Source organism: Aureococcus anophagefferens, assembly GCF_000186865.1.
Source record: "Aureococcus anophagefferens unplaced genomic scaffold AURANscaffold_38, whole genome shotgun sequence".
Taxonomy (NCBI): Eukaryota; class Pelagophyceae; order Pelagomonadales; family Pelagomonadaceae; genus Aureococcus; species Aureococcus anophagefferens.
Genome location: NW_008705595.1, coordinates 15,648 through 31,671, shown reverse-complemented (window position 1 = coordinate 31,671; position 16,024 = coordinate 15,648). Strand labels below are relative to the sequence as shown.

Sequence of the window (16,024 nt, the reverse complement as noted above, 5' to 3'; positions counted from 1 at the left end):
CTTGGGCTATGCTGCCCTAACTCGGGACTATGCTATCCTCCCTATGCTGGGACGCTCATACTGGCCTATGCTGGCTATGCTCAGTCTGCCTTATACTGGCTATGCTCATGCTATACTATGCTGGTGCTTCATACTAGCATACTCGGATTCTAACACGGTATATACTTTTTCTTTTCAGTATCCTTTGGTAAAGTCTGTGTTGTGATTTGGTGATCCGTTCGGCTTGCAGGTTTTCCGATAGACGCGTTGCGCTATCTAGTGAGCCCATATTCGCAGCGTAGCCGGCTCGGATGGGCGAAGGTTGCCCCTTTTTCTTACCCTTTTGAACAAACTCAGGCCCCACAGCATGTGGGCCCATCTTCAGGAGGTGCAGGTGGAGGAGCAGGTGGAGGTAGAGGAGCAGGTGGAGGTGGAGGAGCAGGTTGTTCCCCGAGAGCAGTTTGGTTAGTCCATCTGCTGGATTCAGTTCTGAGGCTATCTTCAGTGGGTGAAAACGTTCAGCGTCGAATACTTCACATAGACAGTTCATGCGGATGCCCATATGCCTATTCCAGACTGCCCTTAGCCTGTTCTAGAGAAAACTTGAACTCTCGAGGGCCGGGCCTGGGCAGTGCTGGCGGGCACCCTTGGAGGGCTCTATCTCGGCGCCATGACCACCGATTTGGAAAATTCTTGTTGCATCTGAAAGCCCTCGGCGTCGCCTTGGTCGCTAGGCCACTCGCTCGAAACCCGGGGGTGCAACGCAAACTCAGAATATCTATCCCCGCAGGTAGGGATCCCTACTGGATTTCGAATCCGTGAGCGCAAACGAACTCATTCAAACACCAATGGACGATTTCAGATTGCAAAGCCAACAAATTGTATCCCTAAGTTCACGTCGGAGTTGATGCTGTGACACGAAACGCGCGAAGTCCGCCCTCGGCTATGGACGAAAAAGTCGTCCTCACCAGCCCGTAGCTCGACACAGGAGCCGAGTCAAGAGACAACCCCCGCTGTAGCGAGGATCGGAAGCCTGTCGACGACACATTCCCCGCGAGATGTCACTCCCCAGGATTGCGTCGCGTCGCGCACGAGGCGCCGCAAGGGGTCGGGAAAGGGTTGCCCGCGTCCCCCGCACCCTTTTCCGCCGTGTTCGAGTTCACGGAGCGTCGGGGATCGTTCGTCTATATAGTGCGGGAGTCCCATTTGATGCGCTCGACCATAGAGGTCGAAGACTTTGAACTCCAAGGTCTCCGCGACACGGGCGCGCACCGCACGCGCAGCACCCGGATCGGGTTCAACCGTCGCGCGAGGCTGCCCCTGGATCCCGGCAACCAATGGGACCCCGAGCACGAGCCGCGCGGCCCCAGAGCACCGGCGCGGGGGCTCTGCGCGGCCTGGGCGCGCCATCACGAACGACTCGGCGCCGAGCAGCCCGTCCCCCGGGCGGCCCGTCGCGCTTCCAAGCCGAAGAAACGCCGGAATATGTCACCGTACATGGCCACGGCCGCGCGCAGCCCGCCAGGGTGGGCGCGGGGGTCCAACTCGCCGACTTCGGTTTGAGTTCCAGGAACTCGGGCTGTCGACAATCGAATGCCAAGAGCGCGGGTTTCGATAACTCGGCGCCGCGGAATTATTTATTTCGGACTTCAGGATATATTTTTTGTTTGAAGCCTCGGACAGAAGAATCTGAAATCGTCTAATGCGAGATGCTATGAAGATCTCTGGTGGCAGAGGGGGCAAGTACGTAGATGCGAGTACGCAGGCGTGGAGTCCACTAGATCAAAATCAGCGTCTCGACGCATATTACCATTTCAGCGAGAAATCTGCACGCCCTTATGGTTCTACGAGGCCGAAATATACGCTGGGTCGGGATTCATCAGAGGTTTTTATCGCAGCGGAATCTCTGGCGACCTTACCAGAGATTGCAGCAATGACCATCAATCAGCGTGCGGAGCTCTTCATGATGAGAACACTTGAGGACAAGCATCTCGAAGCAGAAGAAGTGATACCACCCACCTCTTTATCAGAGTCAAGGAGTGATGATGAGTCATTTAGGCGATCAAAACGGATCGGTCAGTCGAGAAAAAAGAAAAAATATCGACCATCCTCGGCCATACAACGGAGCCCGGCGAAAGTCGTGGAATCGAGTTCCAAGGTACGCCCGATGTCAGCACCGGCGCGCATGACTAAGCGGTTACCTGTACGGATCTATGGGTCACAATTTGTGGCGGAGGTACGAGCGTTACCGGAGATGCCCAACGCAAGGATTGTGCCAAAGACTGGCGGGAAAAGGGGTCATAATAACGCAATATTCAGAGATGTAAGCAAACAAAAGGCACCTGCGGTCATAACCAGTCAGGATTGTAGATCCAGTCCTCTTCAAAAGCCAGAACCCGTTGCAGCTGAGAATCTAGATGAGTTGATTACCATGCATACGGATGAGCCTGGCATCGCTGTTGAAGAGCAGCGCCTTGTTGAATTCACTGGAACCCTAAATATTCAGCTCTCCACGCCGACGCCTTGGGCGAGCGTCCGTTATTCACTTGACGGTGAACCCGTGAAGAAGACAAGTCGGATTTATCGGTCAGCATCAGTGTCGCAAGCGCGTAGACGCTCCTCTTTGCTGATAAATTTTTTTTTTTCAGTAGTTGTTCGTGTTAGGCTCCCGTTCGAGGTGAAAAGCCACGTTGTCTTGAGATGTGCATCCTGCAAACGAGGATTTTTATCAGATGAGTATGTCGTCCGGTTCCAGCACAAGGCTGATATCAAGGGCGTAAAGGAGCGCATGCTCAAGGCAGTCAGCGGTGTTACGATGCTGAATAAGCTTGACAGAGGTGGTCTGCATGATTCTTCGACTCGAAGCTCCCAATCATCCCATCCACGCGGCTCTATAGGGCCCTCCGATGGCACTTCAGCTCTCCTCAAGGCAGTGCGCTTGCAAAATATAGCACAGGTGCGATGTCTGCTCGAACATGGGTTTTCATCTGATGGTGAGGAGCCCACAGATGGATCTCGACCAGTGCTTACGCCCCTCGTCGCAGCTTGCAAGATCGGCCATGTCATCATCACACAGCTCCTTTTAAATCACACAGCCTCGACGGCCCTGGCCTCTGAGGGTGGCCTCACACCACTTCACGCTGCGTGCAATGCTCGTGCGATTGCATGTTGCCAAATTCTCATCGCCCAGGGAGCCGACGTTGATGTTGCTGCTGATGATGGCAAGCGCCCACTTCACTGCGCTTGTGCGGTTGGCGCTGCAAAATGTGCGGAAGCGCTCCTGCGCGCAGGCGCCGACGTCGAGGAGCAGACGCCCGAGGGGGAGCTACCACTACATACTCTCTGTATCAATGTAGAAGCGAGTATTCTTACACAAGCGGCCAGTCGCGCGAAAAGAGGGTTCGAGACCTCAGACTTCGCTGGTTGTGCAAAGGTACTGGCTGACGCCGGCTCACCTTTCGATAATAAGTTCATGGGGCGACGGGCGATTCAGTACGCGGCACACAGCGACAGCAATGATATCGTTGAATTTCTTTTATCGGCTGGCGCAAAACCACTGCCGAAGGCTAATAAAGGCAACTCGGGTGGTCAGGGGCGTCGAGCTTCGAAGTTTGGGCCGACTGTCGCTCAGATCTAAGTGTGAATTCGTCGTTGGAGTTGGTCCTCCATCCCCGCTGGGAGTTGCCGCGTCCTCGAGGCGCGGCCTATCTATTCAGGTTTATATGAGCATACCATGGGCGGCGATCAATACAGGGGACGGGGCTGCCCGTCCATGCTCTCTTAAACTCAGAGAGCACTTTCAAAGTTAGCAGAGCCTTAGTAAACTTCCTACGGCGAAGTGCTCTCACTTTTCTTCCGTGGCCCGGAACATGCCAAACGCAGCGTCAGATATCGTCGCACAAGGGTCTATCCGTCTACGAGACATCTTGCACCCAGACGAAGGTGTCCAGCAAGCACAAGCTGTGAAATCGGCAGGGAAGGACGCAACCATCGCACGTCGAGCACCCGCAGCCAACCGCCCGGAGTAGCCCCGTGACCGTGCCGCAGAACAACGTCGCACGCGTCGCGCACGCGAACCAAAGCTATTGCGACAACCGCAAGAAGGTAGCCAACACAGGTAGCCAACACTTTCGGTGCGCCAGGGCCCGCGCCGAGGCATGTGACGAGAATTGCAACAGCCGACGCCGCTATAGGCCGATTTTCCGAAATTAATTGACTAAGGCCCGCTCCACATGCAGGCGCCGGCGCCGAGGACGCCAGCCCTGGATTAAGCAGATTCTGTAGGGGGGGTCAACCGCGACCCTAGCCACTACGAAGCGCACAGTAGGTAAAGCGGGGGGAAGTACGAACGGCCAACTTGCAAGTGGGCGGAAATCCGGCGACCCCCGACCCGCAGGGCCCGTCCGTTACTCAGACTGAGTCACAGCCTCAAGACTCTGACAATAGTGGGCGCTCTAGTGTGAGACCGCGCGACCCGCCGTGCGGCGGTACGGGAGGGGCCACTCGACCCCGCTTCGCATCCACTGCCACCCCACGGCCCCCCGAGGCCGACAGAGGTAGCACCAGGCATGGGGCCTTTAAGCGCCTTGGGGGGCAGCCGAGTCGCAGACTCAGATCCGCTGGGTCTCTCATGTCCAGAGTGCTCTTGTCGCCTTGCACATAGCAGCGTGAATTAAAGATCAACATAAAGGCTGCCATTGTAGAACAATCTCTCATTATGTACTCCTTCATACCTTGATATTTTCTGGTGTATTTCCAAAGTGATCTTATGCAGCTCCCTTGTTAGGGTGAGCATGTGGCTGTTATTACAATGGCCAGTGTGATTGAGTTTTGAGAGCATTGAAAGACGATATTTTATGAACTCGCGTCGCGTGATTACCTGAATCAGGGGCAGCTGTGCGGAGAGGGCATTGATTTTGCGTGCGAGGCCTGCAGCTAGCTCGGGTGTGTATTCTGCTGCGTCAAGAATCGTATCTACGCACAACGAGATTTATGTTGACTCCCTAGACACACTGGAAATTGACGTAGTGCTGCCAGGCGATCACTTTGCGGTGTCTGAAGTTTATCCCACAGTGAGATGAGCTGCTCGCGCTCAGTCTTCGGGCTGGTGGAATTATTTGGTGTTTCTTTTATCTCTTTTTTCAGCTCTATGGTTGTTTGGTCGACAAATAGAGATTCGATGATCTGAGACACTGCTCTCGCCAAGACCGACGTTGAGAGTAGAGCCCTTCCTGCACATATCGGTATTCAAGATTGAAATTTCCGATGACGCATCACTTAAGTCGGCGAGCAATGCACCTATCTCATTCATATACTGCTGCTCAAGTTCCGCTGTTGTGTCGTAGTAACGCCGCTGTACCTCTCCTACTCCAATAGATGATGATAATATACGCGCAATGAGTGACCGGTGAGCACTCACTTTGATAATCTACGCGCCATTTGCTACATGCAAGGCGAAGTCGACTTATTTTAGCTTCCATTGAATTGCTATTCCGTGCTGCACGGGCCCCAGAGACTAGAAGACGTTCCTCGCACTCAGAAAGACGATGGTCAGCGCTTTCGATGTAGGCAGTGAGACGAGACTCATAGAGGGACCGACACCTCTCTTCGAAGGCCTTCATTGATGAGGCATGTTCGCAGTTTCGCGCCTTGACATCATCGATCCATTCTTGATCTAGATCATCATTTAGGTCCAGTGCAAGATTTAGCTGCGCTTGAATTTGGTCAATAATAACAGCATAATGCCTAGCAGGCTTATGTTTATTAAATGTTAGCAAACTGACTAACGCTGCGCGCTACGAACAAACACGTTCCTGGAGCGTCCGTGTACGGCGAACCTCTTCGTCCTCCCAGGTTTTCCGAAGACGTGAGATGAGTTTAGAAAACTTTGCGGCTGTCATGGCTTCTGCCTAGGAAACGAGCGTCCAACGCGAAAGGGTTTACGAGGAAGACCTGTGCGGTGGCATCGACATCACGCCGTGTGATTTCAGTTTCAGCACATGACGTGCTTTCTTGTAGGACAAGAGCACGACGTGTCTGCACACCCTGCTCGTGTGCAACTCTCTCACGAAGTGCTACGACCATTGATTCATATTTCAATCGTAATGTCTCCTCATGAATCCCGGAGGTGCGCGTAGCTTCGCGGTTTTCTTCAATTGAGGCAGCCTGCATGTCACCCAGTTGGCGCATGTGAGCCTCTGTGAGCGCAGCACATGCTTTACGATGCGCTACTCGTTCTTCGTGGATTAGTTGCTCTGCGGCCGCCTGTAGTTTAGTTGAAGCGTTGTGGTGAATGCTTGAACATACATGGTCGATTTCCGCTGACGACCGGACAACAGCTAGTGCGTCCTCAAATCGGCGTCTCAAATTAAGCGCGAACATATTACACCGCTTTCGAATCTCAGTGTCGCAATCTTGGCGCTTAGAATCGATTTTCAGGTCATCAACCTCACATGCGAGGGACCGATCGAAGAGAGACTGGCTCATCTTGTTAAATGGGCATTTGTGGCTGAGTGGATACAAAAGTGCAGTTCTCGTCCCAGTGGACAAAATGAGTGGAGGTGCGCGCAGCGTGCGCCTGGCTCGGGGCAATCAGGCGCCGCTTGAATTTTCTTCGCGGACCACGATCTCGCTGAGTTATGCGCTGTTAAGTGTGTGTACAGGCGCTTCGGCGACGCCGAAGCGCCTCGCCGGCCGGCGCTTCCAGCGCTTCGGCGCGCGACGCGGCCGCCGTGTCGACGCGCGCGGCGCTGTCAACCGCTGGCGCGGCCACGCCCTACCCCTGGGCCCCTCTGGGAGTGATTTCCGCGGCCGCCGCGCGACGGATCTCGTGGGGGAAGACTTGTTCGACGGAGGCGCTCTCGCATCGAATCGGCGCGAGTTTCACTCGACTGTGTGGTGCTGCGACGACGCGCCCGAGACGTTTGGAGAGGCCTACGACCTACTCTCGACCCACGGCCGACGCTACGGCACGGTCTACGTCCTGTTTGGACTGCATCTTGTCGCTCCGCAACCGACCGTGCTGGGCCCCGCCCCTGAAATGGGTCCTTTCCGGCACCACTGCGTCGCCGCGCGACGCGCGAAAGGGCGTTCAGCGCACCCGCGCACCGTCTCCGACCCAGACGCGTCCAGGATGGCCAGGGGGCGCCCGGGGGAGGTCGGTAATGACAGCTAGCATGAGCAAAACTTTGAGGTCCATTTGCTCGATTTCGCTCTCGGCTGCCAAGCTGCACTTTTGTATCCACTCAGCCACACTTCGTCCAAGCGACTTAATCTCAGGATTCGAGTCGCCGGGGTCGGACGCAACGGCTTACCTAACCCGTTACTTACGACTTACATTCGGCCAAAACGACTTACCTGACGGGTTACTTTCGGACTCGACGACTTCGGGGTCGGACGCAACGGCTTACCTAACCCGTTACTTACGACTTACATTCGGCCAAAACGACTTACCTGACGGGTTACTTTCTGTGGCCGCCTTGAGGGGAAATGGCAGTGTTCCTGACTTAGACTGAAAATGGAAAAGTGAGATGGGGCTCGCGACTGGTCGCGTTCGCCAAGCAGTAATAAAAACTATCAGCAGCCCGCGGGTTTTGGCGAGTGCCCAGTCATCCGTCCGTTTTGGCGAGCCCAGCGGCTTACCCCGGGGCCCGACGACTTGCCCTCTCGATGATTCGCAACACCGCGCGCCGCTCGACGCGCGCACGGTCGACGCGCGCGCGGTCGATGCACAGCCTCTATGGACGACTAATGAATCTCGCTGCGCCGGGCCGAAATGTATTATTAATTAATTATTAATTATCCCTACGGGCGGGCCTAGATGTACGTTGGTCACTTCACCGTCCGCGACACCGTGCCCGCGCGCGCGGTCGACGCACAACCTCTAAGGAGGACTGACGACTCTGGCTCCGCCGGCCGGAATTCGATGATGGATCTTTATTAATTGATTTCCTATGGGCCGGCCTAGATGTACGTTGATCGCTTCACTGTTTTCCGAGCTAGTGTGCTTTACTAGGGCCACTACTCCAGAGCCCATTTTTATCGCTAGCGATCGCTCCACGACGAAACATGGCTGAAAATAAGATGCGCGAAATTAAGGTTAAGCGCCGCAATTAAGGTTAAGCGTCGCACCCTTGCCATCAGGTAAGCAAGCTCATTCTGAATTGCTGCGTCGGTGAATCTGGTGACCGTTTGACGCGAGCTGCACGCGTTCTCGAACAACTCACGGGACAGGAACCTGTATACTCTAAAGGCGCGTTGTGGTCACAACAAACATTTCTAATTTGCTACCTAGCTCGCTACACCTGCCGTGGATTCTCCATTCGGCGCAATGAGAAAATTGCCGTGCACGTCACTGCATGCACCGGTGTATCGAAAAACACCCTATCTCAAGAACGCGTCTTCCACTGAACCCCAAAACCGCCCGCTGAAGTAAGTCTCAGCGGAACTATGCTCAGGTACGCGGTGAAAAGGCGATGGAGATCCTTGAGCGTGGCCTCAAGGTCAAGGAATACGAGCTAAATCGCAAGAACTTTTCGATCACTGGTAACTTTGGCTTTGGCATCACCGAGCACATCGATCTCGGCATCAAGTACGATCCGACGACAGGAATCTACGGAATGGATTTCTATGTCTGCCTCGAGAGGCCTGGCTTTAGAGTCGCACGCCGGAAAGCGCGTCAGGGCAAGGTTGGTATCAAGCACAAGATTCAAAAAGAGGATGCCATCAAATGGTTCCAGCAAAAGTACGAAGGCATTGTGCTTGGTTGATCTGGAGCAGATCATTACGGGTGTCATTCAAAACCGCTTCTCCCTCAAAACTCCATGTGAGCCTCAGCACAAACCCAAAGCGGCGGCATGAACCCGGAGTGCGAAGTGCGCGCAATGTGCGCTGTTTCTACGGGGCTTAATAAATAACGTGCGGCTTGGCTTCCGGGGGGGGGGGGGGGATGTCCCACTTAAGCGCCGTTAACACAGCCCGCCGGCGGGATATGTTAAACGCCGCTTCAACTTGGGCCTCGGGGAGTAGCTTGGGCCTCGGGGAGTAGGCGTAACCATCATAGGGCTTTCCTGTGTAATGGCTGGATTTTACGAGGGTGGAATTCAAGCAGGCCAGCGATTTGTATTTTTTTTAAAATGGCCTCATGTCGATCTTGAATGCTGCCCGCCTCATTCACAGCGCCACTTGGGAGTTTAAATCAAGGGTGGTGTTGGCCGAGTTGTGATTGAAATTTTGAGGTGAGACTAGGCCTACACAAGCCAGAACGGCGAGTCCAAGCCGCATGTTTGGTGGCTCACACTAACGCTGGTGTATCACTTGCGCGAAGATTATCTGCCGCTAGATCTGTGTGCCAAGTCATCGACTCTCTGATGGACTCAGGTCCGTTTGCATTTTTGGTGTAATGGTCTTGACGCGCTTTGCCTGTAGCTTCTTCACAGCCACCTATGTTAATTGGTTTGTGCGCCCGAATACTAAAATCTCTCGTTCTGCATGAGTGTAGTACAACACTCATGTGAAACGCATAGCTAGATGCGTCAAGATCGGCTTTCTGCATCTCTGCAAACCAGGCGAGATGATGTGTGACAACAAGCCTTAGTGCTCTCCAGCAGTAGACCTTGTCATTTTTGGGGTGGTACTCATCTTCAATGCTGTTCTCTGGGTCTTGGGCGACTTCGTACCTGTTCATCCGCAGGGTGCCGTGTTTGACTCAAAGATGTGCAAGATTGCGAATATATTAACGAGTGAAAATCATGCTCTGATCGATACGCTCTAAGAAATTCCTCGATAGATGGCACAGCATCTGCCAGTTTCACGCAACAATTCTCGATTGTGCCTTCATTTTTGATGCTATCTGCATCGGCCTTGAGCTTTGCGCGTTTAACAAGTACTGCATATGTTGGTGGAGTATATCGCTCGCCTGATCGTTTTGTCATCTTTGGAGTATCGGTGCGATAGTCTTCCTTTGGACAAACGTTTGTAGAATTCAGTCAAGACTCGGTGCGTTACGCTTTCGCTTCTCAGCGTCTCGATGTTCCTGAGACTGGGGTAACCTCTCATAGGGTGCACCTGTCGAGAATGAAAAATAAAATTAGCGGCTCCAGGCGAAGCTGCGCGATATAGATATAGATATAGATATAGACATAGACATAGACATAGATATAGATATATAAATACGAAATTTTGCAAACGAGAGATTGGACTTTGGAGAGCGCATCCGTTCTTCTTCCAAGTCGACCAATTCGCCTCCCGCTTGATTAGTTCGTCCAATGACTCGAGGCGCTCTGGGCCATTTGGTGGGGTGGAAACTACGAGCTTGCGGACACGCGCAAGGACCTAATTATCAAATGTACTCAGAAAGTTTTTTGCCTTATCCAACAGTATTCGGGGACATGGTTGACACGGGACATGGCGGAGGATGCCCAGTCTGGCTTGCTTGTACTTTTGGTCCCTAATGAAGGCTGATCGCCAATAATACTTTCACGTAGGAGATAGTAAAAAACCAAGTATAGCTGCGTAACAAGCTGCATCCGCAGGACCTAAGCACAAAAAGACATGGGAGAGAGCGCGTGGTCGTTATCATGGGTGGGTGTGGCGCGTGTGGGGTTGTGTGGGGAGGTTTACGGGATCTCGAAGCTGGATCCGGAGTAGCCGTGAATTTGTGAGGTATTTTGCGCCCATGGTCATAATACCATGCAGGCGCCCCGTAAACGTTCCATAGACATCTTCATTCACGCGCCCAAGTCGCTCAGCGAGCCAAGAGTCGCGTGCTCGAGTGACACTGTCTTCAGATGGTGCTGTGTTCTCGAGTGCGGCGCAACACGCATCCACGCTTGCTAATAAGGCTCTACGCTCCTCCATACCTTGGAGCGCAAGGTTTGGATCACTCAGCCACCTTTGGACAGCCCAGAATGTAGAGTACCTAGTCCTGAGCTATTGGTTGATGAGCGTGCGAGACTGCGAGACAACCGCGCTGCAATAAGCGTTGCGTAGTCGTCTGCCAACATGCCTTCGCTCTCCGCCTATGAGGATGTAATTGTCGATTTGAGTCGGAAACGACCTGGGCCAATAATTGTTGATGGTGCGGCTCCGCAAATATGCTCCTTCAGATTTCATGGACAGTGTCTCCTCAGCCTCTGCAGCGTTGAAGGCGGCGTTGTCCTCAAAAGTTGTTATGTTCTCGAGGTGAACTTCGCCTTCACAAAGTGATTTGAGAATTGCATCGTGCAAAATGTGACGTGCCTTTGAGGTTCACGGCCGATTTCTCAGAGATAGGCCAAGCTGCTGCAAGGAATAGGAGAACCTATATGCCAATGTACTCAAATAAAGAGCAAGATATACGCGGGCATGTACTCTTCCGCAAAGCTCTGCGTGGCGTGTCCGAGACAAGCGACGAAGTAGTGAGTTGCAAAGCCGCAGCAACACAAACTTACCCCGCTGAAACAGAGTCGTGTGCGTTAGAGCTTCGTAGTAATGCTCTACTTGGGCCCACCAGAACCCACAGCCCGACACACTCGAGGCATCCAACGCGTCTTCTAGTAGCTTGAAGGGCACGCACAGAACCACCCGCGGCGCTGTTCCATCACGAATATTATGGCTTGCCTCGTATCGGGCATATGCAACACAGACTCCCACCAATTCCGCCGCGTAAGCCTCATCGTGCCCTTCTAAGGCCCGCGAGAGCAACCCACGCGCTGCCACTTCAACTGCGTCGCTTGGGTCCAGCAGACCGCACTGTTCCACCACGGCCGTGCGAATTCGAGGACCGTTCGACGCTTCGCCCGCTGCTCGTCGCACACAATCATCCAAGGCCGCCCAAATCGCCATGGAAAATTCTTGACCTATTAGAGAGGTTCAGTACACCCAGAGTCTGTGAATAAGAAAATCATATTTGTGCAACAATCTTGATGCAAGTCCGAAGCGAGATATAACCTGAGGAATGTTAAAAATCGATAAAATGGCCATACAAACCACAACTTTGGAGGTCTCGTTCTCGGCCCCATGGCCACCGATTCCTTTGGTTCTTGTTGCATCTGAAAGAGCTCAGTGTCGTCTTGCGCGTGGGCCATTAACTCCGAATCTTCAACCGCCTCGAAAATTTGCATTTCAACGTTCCTCAGCCACATTTCCGTACCACTTGGCGTTTCGTATCTCCCACTATGTAAAGAATCTAAGTTCCGTACATCAACATGAAGTAAACATGAAGTTAAGGTACAGTCCGTAGAAGCAGGATAAGCACAGCGGGTGAGAGGGGAAGCTCAGTGTGCTACCTCACGGTAGCGTAGTCATCATATGTGTAACTGATTATAAAGGAGGGGAACGGGGAGGAGAGCCGAACTAGGGTAGGTACTAGTACAGTACTAGCATGATAGTAGTAGGGTAGTAATGTGGCGAAGCACGACAAGTACGCCAGGCTAGACTCCAAACGGCACCAGAGCGGCCCTGAGGCCGCTTAGGCCGCCCCATTAGGGCCGTAGGGGCCGGGGGAGCCTATAGCCCAAGGAGCGGAATGTAGCCGGGCTCCCTAGGTAGAGCTCTGGCCCATCGCCAAGCGCACTCTGGTTGTTTTAATTGCACTCGCCCGCGGGCCGATCTTGCCCCCCTCGGAGAGGGGTTAATACTTGGACCGAGCGCGCAGCGCTTGGCCGGGGGTCCGCAGGCGGGTGATTATCGCCAGGAGCGATGACTCTACAACTTTACACTTACCCAGGGAATTTCCGTGCCTTCAAGGCGCTTGTCGCGGCGGAGTACGTGGGCGTCGACATCGATGTGCCAGATTTTGACATGGAAAAGACAGCGAAGACGCCATCTTTCCTCGCGATGTCGCCTATGGGTAAGGTGCCAGTACTCAAGACACCTCAGGGTGCCATATTCGAGTCTAACGCGATCGCTCGGTATGTAGCGCGACTACGCAAGGACTCTGAGATCTACGGACGGACGTTCTACGAATCGGCGCTCATCGATTCATGGGTAGATTTCTGTGCGCACGAGCTCGAACTCCCCTGTACGATGTGGGTATACCCGATCATCGGCTACATGCCATTCAATGCGGCAGCTTTCGCCAAGGCTAAGGAGCATGTCAGTGACGCGTTGGATTCTCTGGAAAGGCACCTCGTCGATAAAACATACATAGTCGGCGACGCAATTACGTTGGCAGACATTACGTTGGTTTCGGCGCTCGTCTATCCTGCGAAGCTCGCCATGGATAAGCTTTTCCGCGCGAGATTCCCCAACGTGTTCCGTTGGTTTGATCTTTGTGTGCATCAACCTCAATTTGTTGCGGTCATTGGTGACGTCGCACTTGCGGAGTCTGAGATGTTGCCAGCATCTGCTAGCGTTGGATCATCTATAGACCAAGGTAGTAAGAAAGGCAAGAAGGATAAGTCGAATAAGGGAAGCGATGCAAACATATCCGTGGAGAATGCATCGAGGGACAAAAAGGAGAAGCTCCCCAAAAAAGAAAAGGCGAAAGTTGAACAGCCGACAGAACCTAAGCCTGAAAAGAAAAAAGACCACCCCCTGAAAATTCTAGACAAAGAAGAGCCGTCCGAGTTTGTGGGCGATGTTTGGAAGAAAGTTTATTCCAATAATCCGCCTGATGTCTGGAAGAAGCAGTTCTGGGAGATGTATGACCCCAAAGGCTGGTCCCTTTGGGCGTGCAGATTTAAGTATAACCACGAGAATGAAAAGCAGTTCATGTGCGCCAATGCGATCGGCGGTTTCGTCCAGCGCTCTGATGCTGTTCGGAAGTGGGCATTCGGCGCCATGTTTGTCACTGGGTCTGAACAGGACCTCCCGATTGAGATCTCTGGAGTCTGGCTGATGCGTGGACAGTCAGTCGAGCATCTCAAGGATGCTAATGATGACGCTCTTTGCTACACATGGACTAAAATTGATCACACTAGTCAGGAGATGATGGACTTTGTTGCCGAATACTGGGCTGCAGATGTCGATGGGTACCTTGAGGGCAAACTTGTCACGGATGGTAAAGTTTTCAAGTGAGAGCGGTTACGCACCATTGCAGTTTGGACACCATCATACACCATCGTGAAGTAATCACAATTGTGATGAAGCTCCCAAAAGAATGGACTCTGGACTTGGTAACGTCCTCCCTTGTATCAGCGCGCACTTGGAGGTGGTAGCTTGCGGTGGCCTGCCTGTGGCCCAGGTAGCAAGCAAGTTCCCAGGTGCCTAAGGTGCCCACACCCTGCGCCCACACCCCTAACAGCCACTACGAAAAACCCAGCAATCTCGATTAATCGAGCCACGGACGATCCCCGCGACTGCATTGTGGCCCGAGGGAGGCTGTGCGTTGGCACGATTTGGGAGAAGGGGGTGAGATTAAGACTGCCAAGTTTCAGTGATTTTTTGGGGCCGCCGACCCCGACTTCCTACGGCGAAGTGCTCTCACTTTCTCATTCTGTGGCCCAGAACATGCCAAAGTTCTAGGGGCGGACAGTGAAGCCCGGGCGCTTCGGGGCCGCTTCGGCTGGGTCCGGTTCCCTGGATGGGTCGGGAGCAGTGCGCCGAGATGCTGGTTTAGTACAAGGACCTAATTTGGGTATGTTGCGTGAGGCCCGGCCTCACGCATCTCCGCCGAGTTTCGTGGCTGTACTAAATCAGGAACCCCGGGCACCGCGAATGCATGGTGCCGACAGCAGTGGTGGCGGCCCTCGACAAAGCGCTTCGGGACGTCGCGGGTCGACGCCAGGCGCCTCCCGTCGGCGCGGAATCACGTCGCCGCGCGTTCGGAACCGTTCCTGCGTACCCTGCGCCGCTACTCTGAGCCGCTGAGCCTTCGGCGCTGCTCGTGCGCGCCTGGAGCGCCCGCTCTGGTGAGGCTTCGGTGAGGCACTGGAACTAGATCGCTTCGCTGGGCGCTGCTGGGCGTCGCGCCGACGTGTCGAGTGTTCAGTGCACTCCCAGGTCGACCTACGAGGCGCGGGAACACGCGCTGCGCCTACCACTCGTGGCGTCTGCGCTGGCACAGGCGCGAGACGGGATTGGCGTTTCTCGCCTGGAAACGAGGCGATGGGCCACAACGCGTCCTCGCGGGCTACAGGCGTCGGACGGCTGCGCGATGGGTTCCGACGACATGTATATCGACTCGAGTGCGCCCACGCCAGCCCAAAGTTGCCGGAGCGCCTCGTACACGCGACCCCGTTTTGCCCGCGCGGGAGGAAAATCGAGACTTTGCGAGGTCGTAGCTCCGCGAGATTGAGGTCGATTTACGCGAACCCAGACTCTCTAAGTATCAGTTAGAAGTCGGCTATCCATCGCAAGTGACCGCAAGGTCGAACTCGACGGTCCACCGCCGGTCGACTTTCACTGTCCGCCCCTAGGGCCCAAACGCAGCGTCAAATATCGTTCGACCATCGTTCATTCATTTCTCAATTATCATTTGTCCGGAGCGACAGAAAGAGTACTGTTGTATGTGATCACTGGGAGATTACGCTATGACGTCTTCTTCTAACGAGGCGCCAGTGCTGGAGTCGGCCTGTGATCGCGTGAGCGTAGGGCTGCGCATCCGACCGCTGAATTCGATAGAACTGGAATCAAAATCAGTGGCTGTCATGGTCGAGGAAGCTGGTTTGAAGGTTGTGCAGCTTAATGATGTGGGGAAAGATCGAATGTCTGAGCACAGCTACGATGCCGTGTTTGGACCGGCGGTGAGTACAGCACGTGTCTACCAATCGATTGCTTCACCGCTTGTACAAAACACTCTCGACGGCTACAACTCTACGATATTTGCATATGGTCAAACTTCTTCGGGGAAAACGCACACAATGGTTGGTAGCGATGCCGACCCAGGTGTACTGAAACTTTCTATGAAAGAAATATTTGGTAAGATACGTAAATATTGACTTCTCGCAACTCACACTACTTTAGGCAACCTTGAATCCAAGATTGCATCGAACGAGAGCCTTGTGCGAGTATCATACCTTGAACTCTACAATGAAGAGATTCGTGACCTCTTGCGCCCAAGGGAAGGAACGAAACACCAAATTACAGAAGATCCGACGCGTGGCCCTGTGGTGAATGACCTGCA

The 16,024-nt window shown here is 53.8% G+C and overlaps 6 protein-coding genes across 6 annotated transcripts; 4 read left to right on the top strand and 2 right to left on the bottom strand.

Annotated features, from left to right (window-relative positions):
* Positions 1-43: 43 nt before the first annotated feature.
* On the top strand, positions 44-3,788 carry AURANDRAFT_67356 (hypothetical protein; the record flags this gene model as incomplete). The annotated part of the gene is made up of 12 exons (XM_009042858.1): positions 44-157; positions 179-192; positions 346-443; positions 467-735; positions 770-891; positions 999-1,505; positions 1,653-1,722; positions 1,745-2,137; positions 2,318-2,512; positions 2,631-2,632; positions 2,665-3,412; positions 3,696-3,788. 12 exons carry the CDS (start codon positions 44-46, stop codon positions 3,786-3,788), a joined length of 2,625 nt encoding a protein of 874 aa, XP_009041106.1.
* Positions 3,789-4,407: 619 nt separating this feature from the next.
* Positions 4,408-6,635, bottom strand: AURANDRAFT_72557 (expressed protein; the record flags this gene model as incomplete). The annotated part of the gene is made up of 8 exons (XM_009042798.1): positions 4,408-4,712; positions 4,789-4,953; positions 5,004-5,126; positions 5,182-5,343; positions 5,399-5,724; positions 5,779-5,888; positions 5,932-6,243; positions 6,286-6,635. The coding sequence occupies 8 exons, from the start codon at positions 6,463-6,465 to the stop codon at positions 4,408-4,410; spliced, it is 1,683 nt and encodes a 560-aa protein (XP_009041046.1).
* A 1,391-nt stretch (positions 6,636-8,026) lies between these two features.
* AURANDRAFT_69968 (hypothetical protein) lies at positions 8,027-8,910 on the top strand (the record flags this gene model as incomplete). The annotated part of the gene is made up of 4 exons (XM_009042859.1): positions 8,027-8,076; positions 8,122-8,230; positions 8,273-8,376; positions 8,436-8,910. 4 exons carry the CDS (start codon positions 8,047-8,049, stop codon positions 8,745-8,747), a joined length of 555 nt encoding a protein of 184 aa, XP_009041107.1.
* A 361-nt stretch (positions 8,911-9,271) lies between these two features.
* On the bottom strand, positions 9,272-12,101 carry AURANDRAFT_67353 (hypothetical protein; the record flags this gene model as incomplete). The annotated part of the gene is made up of 11 exons (XM_009042797.1): positions 9,272-9,420; positions 9,451-9,656; positions 9,745-9,938; positions 10,045-10,311; positions 10,368-10,514; positions 10,600-10,838; positions 10,898-10,997; positions 11,231-11,278; positions 11,458-11,816; positions 11,876-11,907; positions 11,947-12,101. The coding sequence occupies 11 exons, from the start codon at positions 12,099-12,101 to the stop codon at positions 9,272-9,274; spliced, it is 1,896 nt and encodes a 631-aa protein (XP_009041045.1).
* A 540-nt stretch (positions 12,102-12,641) lies between these two features.
* On the top strand, positions 12,642-14,336 carry AURANDRAFT_39051 (hypothetical protein; the record flags this gene model as incomplete). The annotated part of the gene is made up of 2 exons (XM_009042860.1): positions 12,642-13,311; positions 13,396-14,336. The coding sequence occupies 2 exons, from the start codon at positions 12,658-12,660 to the stop codon at positions 13,975-13,977; spliced, it is 1,236 nt and encodes a 411-aa protein (XP_009041108.1).
* A 1,095-nt stretch (positions 14,337-15,431) lies between these two features.
* Positions 15,432-16,022, top strand: AURANDRAFT_15016 (hypothetical protein; the record flags this gene model as incomplete). The annotated part of the gene is made up of 2 exons (XM_009042861.1): positions 15,432-15,819; positions 15,865-16,022. Coding segments are annotated over 2 exons (546 nt in total), but the record flags the coding sequence as incomplete, so codon positions are not given.
* Between the last annotated feature and the right edge of the window lie 2 nt (positions 16,023-16,024).